The sequence below is a fragment of the Pristiophorus japonicus genome, chromosome 15, assembly GCF_044704955.1.
Source record: "Pristiophorus japonicus isolate sPriJap1 chromosome 15, sPriJap1.hap1, whole genome shotgun sequence".
Classification (NCBI taxonomy): Eukaryota; Metazoa; Chordata; class Chondrichthyes; family Pristiophoridae; genus Pristiophorus; species Pristiophorus japonicus.
In genome coordinates, this window is record NC_091991.1 from 55143299 (window position 1) to 55151227 (window position 7929).

Consider the following 7929-nt stretch of genomic DNA (forward strand, 5'->3'; position numbering starts at 1 on the left):
CATGCATGGGATGACCTTTGACCCTCGAAACGCAGGATTAAAAAAATCCATTGCGCATGCACAAAAAAAACCACAAACCATTGCACTTGAGTATAAAGAGAAGACATGTTTTGGGTCATGCGCAGTAAGGCCAGTCTGGATCGAGCCAGCTTTACACGACGACTAAGACTGCCCGCTGCCGCAGACTGCCACCCCCGCCAGCGCTGAGATACCATCAAGTGAAAATTAATGATTTAATTATCGGCGCAGATCAGGCGGTATTGTTGAATCATTTTTTTTATAAACGCCCAATTACTGCCAAGATACAAGCGGTGGCAGCGCAAACTGGAAAGTTTAGCCCCTAGAAAATAAATTACAGTAAACCTGAAAAGAAGGTGGGGGGTGGTGGGGGGGGCTGATACACAAAGTAGAAAATAAACTGCAGCTTCTCCAAGAGTGCACAATGCAATGTATGTGAGGAAGAAACAGAAAGTAACTGGGCCCAGCACCCACCCACCAAAACTCAATCTAGGTTAATTATCTTCTATCAATTACTATTGCTATCTGTGAGAAAGCAATCCAGTATGCTTTGGGAAAATAGGTCAAGTCAGACAGCAAAGGCTCATGGGGGTGTTGACGACTAAAATGTACTAGTGCAATAATTGGAAAGCTACAACTTCAGCAATTTAAACGGAAAAGGGGAGGTTTAGTGGGTGATCTGCTTCAACGTCTGCTCAGCAAGTTAAACATCTTGTGAATGCCTTGAGATTGTAAGCATCCCTTATCCTGGTGGGTGAGATCATCAAACCTCCACACCGAGTATAAAGAATGCCCGAGATAAGATAAGCATTAGGACAAACATCTCTGTAGCATAGAATGGTACTGCAGATGACCGCAAAGGGGGTGGATAATTGCGCAAGACATGCAGTAAAACCCAATACAAGAGAAGCCAAGCACTTAGTTACATAGAGCTCTCAGGGTGATTCATGAAACCAGAACCATTGGTAGGAGGAAGATTTATCACCTGTGTGTTCTGGGCATAGATATTGAGGTTATACTATTTATGCCTGTGTATGTTACATTTATGTTTTAGTGTATTACTTGTAATTGGTAGAAACATTTATATTTAAGTAGGTTAATAAAACTACCTCTATCGAGTCCAGTGGCAGAACTCTTCATATAATCATTACCAAGTGGACAAGCAAGATTAAATCACCCCATACAATCACATCTGGTGCATACACAAGAAAAGAAACTTTAATTTGCTATGCTGGCATGTTTACACTGCAAATCTGCCTTCCTGATTGTAGTCAGTTCAATCTTCACAGACAAGAATAAATAAACCATTGAAAAAGGAAAAAATGCGTGGATTGCTATCCGTGAAGCAGTACACGATTTCAACCAAGATACTTATGCATACAAAGGCCTTAAATGGCTAATGTGAGCGTTGTCACCTGGACAATATGTTACCTGCGTAGCTGGGCTTTTGATATTAATACCAGTTGAAGCCTTCAAAAAGCAATCTTAAAAAGAAATGGACATTGTATTCCTAGTTGAAACAGTACTTTGTGTTTTTAAAACTTGCTGATGAGAAAACAGTCAATTAACAACCCCAGATATTGTGCCTCAGTTCATTTGAAGGAAATTTCAGCAGAGTTGATGCAACAGTGCGAAATGCAGGCATACTATAAGCTCTCAAAACTCCAGAAGAAAGAAACAGAGGAACAGGAGCATGGAAGTTTTCTACATGGAGTCTAAACAAGGAAAACTATACCAAAGGCAAGTAATCTAATACTTTTCCTATTTCATGTCCATGTATAAATTATTCTAAAGCAATACAGAAAATGAAGGTGGGAACTCTGCAACACAACTCTGATACCAGGCTGAACCACTGAAACTGAATCTTGGATCTTGCTCAGTTTGGGTTCCGTCAGGTTCACTTGGCTCCAGACCTCATTACAGCCTTGGTTCAAACATGGACAAAAGAGCTGAATTCCAGAGGTTAGGTGAGAGTGACTGCCCTTGACATCAAGGCAGCATTTGACCGAGTGTGGCATCAAGGAGCCCTAGTAAAACTGAAGTCAATGGGAATCGGGGAAAAACTGTCCACTGGCTGGAGTCATACCTAGCACAAAGGAAGATGGTTGCTATGGTTAGAGGTTAATCATCGCAGCCCCAGGACATCGCTGTAGGAGTTCCTCAGGGCAGTGTTCTAGGCCCAACATAGAAACATAGAAAATAGGTGTAGGAGTAGGCCATTCAGCCTTTGAGCCTGCACCACCATTCAATAAGATCATGGCTGATATTTCACCTCAGAACCCCGTTCCTGCTTTCTCTCCATACCCCTTGATCCCTTTAGGAGTAAGGGCAATATCCAACTCCCCCTTGAATATATCCAATGAACTGGCATCAACAACTCTCTGCAGTAGGGAATTCCACAGGTTAACAACTCTCTGAGTGAAGAAGTTTCTCCTCATCTCAATCCTAAATGGCTTACCCCTTATCTTTAAACTATGTCCCTTGGTTCTGGACTTGCCCAACATCGGGAACATTCTTCCTGCATCTAACCTATCCAGTCCCGTCAGAATTTTATATGTTTCTATGAGATCCCCTCTCATCCTGTTAAACTCCAGTGAATACAGGCCCAGTCGATCCAGTCTCTCCTCATATGTCAGTCCTGCCATCCCGGGAATTAGTCTGGTGAACCTTCGCTGCACTCCCTCAATAGCAAGAACGTCCTTCCTCAGATTAGGAGACCAAAACTGAACACAATATTCCAGGTGAGGCCTCACTCAGGCCCTGTACAACTGCAGTAAGACCTCCCTGCTCCTATACTCAAATCCCCTAGCTATGAAGGCCAACATACCATTTGCCTTATTCACCACCTGCTGTACCTGCATGCCAACTTTCAATGACTGATGTACCATGACACCCAGGTCACGTTGCACCTCCCCTTTTCCTAATCTGCTGCCATTCAGATAATATTCTGCCTTCGTGTTTTTGCCCCCAAAGTGGATAACCTCACATTTATCCACATTATACTGCATCTGCCATGCGTTTGCCCACTCACCTAACCTGTCCAAGTCACCCTGCAGCCTCTTAGCATCCTCCTCACAGCTCACAACCCTACCTAGCTTAGTGTCATCTGCAAACTTGGAGATATTATACTCAATTCCTTTATCTACATCATTAATGTATATTGTAAATAGTTGGGGTCCCAGCACTGAGCCCTGAGGCACCCCACTAGTCACTGCCTGCCATTCTGATGGCGGATCCCCCACCATCTTCAGCTGCTTCATCAATGACCTCCCCTCCATCATAAGGTCAAAAGTGGGTTTTTTTCCTCATAATTGCAGTGTTCAGTTCCATTTGCAACTCCTCAGATAATGCAGCAAGACCTGGATGACATTCAGTTTAGGCTGATAAGTGGCAAGTAACATTCGTGCCACACAAATGCCAAGCCATGGCCATCCCCAACAAGAGAGTCTAACCACCTCCCCTTGACACTCAATGGCATTACCATCAGCGGATCCCCCACCATCAACATCCCGGGGGTCACCATTGACCAGAAACTTAACTGGACCAGCCATATAAATACTGTGGCTACAAGAGCAGGTCAGAGGCTGAGTATTCTGCAGCAAATGACTAATTTCCTGACTCTTCAAACCCTTTCCACCATCTACAAGGCACAAGTCAGGAGTGTGATTGAATACTCTCCTGCTCTAACAGCACTCAAGAAGCTCGACACCATCCAGGACAAAACAGCCCGCTTGATTAGCACCCCATCCACACCTTCAACATTCACTCCCTTCACCACCGGCACACCGTGGCTGCAGTGTGTACCATCTACAAGATGCACTGCAGCAACTCACTACGGCTTCTTCACAGCACCTCCGAAACCCGCGACCTCTACCACCTAGAAGGACAAGGGCAGCAGGTGAATGGGAACGCCATCCCCGCCAAGTCGAAAATCATTCTGACTTGGAACAATATCGCTCTTCCTTCATCATCGCGGTGTCACAATCCTGGAACTCCCTCCCTAACAACACTGTGGGCGTACCTTCACCACATGGACTGTAGCAGCTCAAGAAGGTGGCTCACCACCACCTTCTCAAGGGCAATTAGGAATGGGCAGTAAATGCTGGCTTTGTCAGCGACACCCACATTCCATGAACGAATAAAAAAAGTGTGTGGGGGGGGCATAATGTGGAAGTTACACCTAAAATTATATCCATTTTGCCAATGTCTATTTACAGCCAAATTTTCTGCCAACCTCATTAACATACGTTTGAACATAAAAATGGACATAAACAAGCGGAAATCCGCATAAATAAGTGAGGCCCGGAGAAAGCAACGAACTCATAACATAGTCCTTTTTTAAGTATGAAAACTACAGTTTCAAGCCATCTGTTTATCGTTCGTGCACATTAGGCATAACATGCAATTGTGGAAGCCATAAAAATGCATTCAAAGAAACAGAAAATACAGTGCAGATCTCTGAGGATAGTTTTATGGCAAAAGGTATACAATATAAAATTGAAATGTAATGGTGAATTTATATAAAACCTTAATATGAGCACATTTGGAGCAGTGTGCAGGTTTGGGCTCCACATTATAAGAGAGACGATGAGGCAATAGAGAAGGTAAAGCGCAGATTCACCAGGATGCTGTTGCTATGAGCAAACACAAATGCATAGACAGACTTGAGAAATTGGGGCTCATATAATATAATGATATAACTGTCTAAAATTATGAAGGGATGGGGCAGAATAGTTAGAAACAGACTGTAATTTGCCACACGCACATTATAGGAATATACATGTTAATGGGATGTAGGCACTGACAAGACACTATTTATTGCCCATCACCAATTGCCCCGAAAGCATTAAGAGTCAATCACATATTTTGGGACTGGACTTACAGGTCAGACTGGGTTGGGAAAACAGGTCCTTCCCGGAAGAACATTAGCGACCCAGTTGGCAGCATTCATAATTTTTCTGATCGCCACAAATAACCAAGATTTAAAAAAAGTCAATTTCACAACTTACCATGATGGGATTTGAACTCTCAACTTTGGGTTGTTAGTCGAGAACCATAACCACCAGTCTACCATACCTTATCAATGTGTAAAAATCCTGGCTCATTTTTACTTCCCTAGTGGAAAATTCAATCAACCCTCATCACCCATCTAATTTCTAACATCTCACCCATCTTATTTGCTTACACCAGCTAACTAACCAATGTGTGATTATTGACATAAGGATGGACACAAATAACAAGTGATTTTTTTTTTTTTAAAAAGCTCAAATGAACCAATCTCCCTTGCAAAAGAGTATTGAGTACAATATAAGTGGACACTAATGTAAACTATATTAGTAGAAAGAAAGAAGTTGCATTTATATAGTGCCTTTCATGATCTCATGACATCCCAAAGCACTTCACAGGTAATGAAATACTTTTGAAATGTAGCCACTGTTGCAAAGTAGGGATATGCAGCAGCCTGTTTGCGCATAGAAGGGCCCACAAACAGCAAAGATATTGATGCCCAAATAATCTATTTTAGTGATGTTGGATGAGGGATAAATATTGGGACCAAGAGCGCTCCCTTGCCCTTTGCCAAATAATACCATAGAATCTTTTTCAGGTCTCTTGAGTGGGACTTGAACCCATCTGACTGAATGGAAGTGTGTGGCCACTCAACCAATGCAAAAGTAACAAACTGGAAAACACAATAATTAGGTACAATTATCCAGTTCATCCTCTATTTACCATGTTCACAAATTTTAGATCCAGTTAAAAGAAACTGAGACAAGCAAGATCTAGAGAACTTCCCTACCCCTTTGTTCCATTACTTCTTGGATGTCTGGTTTTGATGCAGAGTCAAGGAGTGCTTCAACATCATCAGTGGCTGTCATGGATTGTCCAACTGAAAGGATTTGGATTTTGGTGCTAACTTCATGTACCTCATTGCTTATGAAGACTCCCGGCCCATCAATACCTGCAGAAATGGAAATAACCTTTTTTAAGTAATTCTCATTCATGCTCAACATCAAAGATCACTAGTTCTATATTAGTTCTATCATTCCACAGTTCTGGTTGGGTCTTCCTGCATTATTATGCACCATTCACAACTGACAGGACATCTGCCCAAACTACTGCCTTGTATCTGCCAGTTTCACTCTGAAACCAGATGGAACAAGTGCACAGCAATTGCTTGGGTGCCTCTTCCTTCTATTTACAATCGGGTGTGAAACAAGAAAAGACAACCAGACTGATCAAATGTCAGCTAAGGTAGTGACCCTTCAGCTCTTTTAAAAAGAAAGGCCTTGAAAATCCACTGCCCTTCTGGCATACTTCTGTTGTCACATTGGTGGGTGTCCCCTGGAAGGGTTGTAACTGGAAACTAGGTCAGGACCCAGGTATGCTGGGTCCCAAGTCTTATGTCGAACTTTCTGGAATGGCCTGTTTTTTTTCCCGGAGGGAGTGAGAGAAAGAGAGAGAGAGAGAGAGAATGGGGACTTCCTACGTTCAGAGTTCACATTTTGGACCCAGCTAGCGGTGGTCGAATACACCTGGTCAGAATAAGCCATATCCTCGACAACTAACAGTTGTAAGGACCATTTGGGAGGCCAAACTGTGATCATGGCCTGGGCCCCCAAAGATTTCAGGGACAAATTTTCCATTTTGTATTCTAAAGCATCCCTCTTACAAAGAGGGATGAGGGACAACAATTTATTTCCAATGGAGAGGGTGGGGAGAAAACGGTCACCAATTTACCTCGCTCTTTGCTTGGACTTTTTAGTCCTCTTGGTTTGTCGGACATCCTGATATGTCCCTAGTGTTATGGGCTTCCACAATTTGTAGGAAAATTAACAAATCTTCCCTGACAACTTCTGGCGGATGGTGGAAGTGCTTGCCCCAACATATGTGGGTATATTTAAAGGATGTGATAACAACTTGGTGATATATGTCACACTTTCATTGCTAATACTCAGCACCATATAAAATGGAAGTCCACTGTTGCTAGGTGCCACTAAAAGCTGGACGTTGATTTAAAGCGCCTACCAGATACTTTATAAGAAAGCTTATTTCGCATCAGATATTGGTCAAGCTTTCACCGATGATAACTGCTTTACTACTTGCATGTGTATCTTCTGCTGCGGGGGCACCCATTACCCCCCATCCCCCTGCGTCCCAACCACCTATTCCCACTGGAATATCATTGCTCCTCCTCTTCCTCTGAAAAACAAGAGGGAGGCTAGGCAGCACAGGAAGTGCGATGCAACCACCCCCTGGACCTCCCAAGATTATACTTACTCAGGAACAGTACTTGTGCAAGAAGCCATCAATAATTTATGTTATGTGCTTCAATCCAATCTACAACCTCCACTCTACCAGTGACTCTAAAGATCAAAACTACCCTTAACCTTTATGCAATAGGATCACATCAGGTTTCCACTGGGGACATCACTTAGGCACCGATGCATAGTTTGCTAGAGGAAGCCAGTTTATCCACTTTCTCATGGGTAGCATGACAAAGCACTGCAGTTTTAAGGAGTGGCACGATAGTCCAAGGTTCAAGGAGTCACAGATTGCACTGTGTCCATTACATGCTTCCTTGATCAATGCTATCACGGTCACCAGGAAAGGATTCCCTGTGCTCACCAGCATGATTGTGACCAGCAGCACAGCATCACCTACAAGCTGCCACAATGCCTTCATTTTAAGACAATGGGCCCAAGTTTCCACAAGAAAAAAAACGGGCGCCCCTCCGAGCTGGGCGCCCGTTTTTCACGCCTAAAACGGCGCCTAAAAAAATCCTCGGTATTCTCCACCTACTTACGGGTCTTCTGGCACTCGGCGCAGCCAGCACGAGCTGTGTGGGGGGCGGAGCCAGGTCCCTGCGCTGAAAACAGTGCCGGGACCTCTGCACATGCGCGCTACAGTCGG

At 43.6% G+C, this 7929-nt stretch overlaps 1 protein-coding gene across 4 annotated transcripts in view; it reads right to left on the minus strand.

The window, feature by feature from the left end:
* Positions 1 to 7929, minus strand: part of LOC139280770 (tubby-related protein 3-like) — a 161277-nt gene that overhangs the window by 36209 nt on the left and 117139 nt on the right. For all 4 annotated transcript variants that reach the window (XM_070900455.1, XM_070900454.1, XM_070900453.1 and 1 more), the window contains one exon: positions 5816 to 5977. In XM_070900455.1, coding sequence (XP_070756556.1) covers positions 5816 to 5977 — 162 coding nt within the window. The remainder of the gene's footprint in view (positions 1 to 5815; positions 5978 to 7929) is intronic.